The sequence below is a fragment of the Aptenodytes forsteri genome, unplaced genomic scaffold (genome assembly GCF_000699145.1).
Source record: "Aptenodytes forsteri isolate BGI_AS27 unplaced genomic scaffold, ASM69914v1 Scaffold494, whole genome shotgun sequence".
NCBI classification, from domain to species: Eukaryota; Metazoa; Chordata; class Aves; order Sphenisciformes; family Spheniscidae; genus Aptenodytes; species Aptenodytes forsteri.
The window spans coordinates 467300-467614 of NW_008794455.1; the positions used below are offsets into that span (position 1 = coordinate 467300).

The following is a 315-nucleotide window of genomic DNA, read 5'->3' on the forward strand; positions in this document are numbered from 1 at the left end:
CTGGGAGCGGGGGGGGGGGGGGCAGGTCCGCGACAGCACCTCCCGCTCCCGGTACTTCCCGTAGTCCTCGGCGTAGAAGACCCGGGCAGAGGAACCAAGGGCCGGGTACGTCCGGGCATCCTCGGCATAGAGGGTTTTGACGGGGGTGCCGCGGGGGGGGTAAAAGCGGGGCTCGTCCCCATAGAAGGCACGGGCGGGCGCCTCCTGCACTGGGTAGCCCCGCGCCTCCTCCACATACAACGTCCGGGGTGGCACCGTGTGGACAGCAGCTTTGGCTGGGTCCTCAGCATAACAATGCTGGGGGATGCCATGGCG

At 68.9% G+C, this 315-nt stretch overlaps 1 protein-coding gene across 1 annotated transcript in view; it reads right to left on the bottom strand.

Moving 5' to 3' along the window:
- The window catches only part of CUNH9orf172 (chromosome unknown C9orf172 homolog), a 6962-nt gene that overhangs the window by 5131 nt on the left and 1516 nt on the right, over positions 1–315 (bottom strand). Inside the window, exon 2 of the mRNA XM_019474960.1 lies at positions 9–297. Coding sequence (XP_019330505.1) covers positions 9–297 — 289 coding nt within the window. The remainder of the gene's footprint in view (positions 1–8; positions 298–315) is intronic.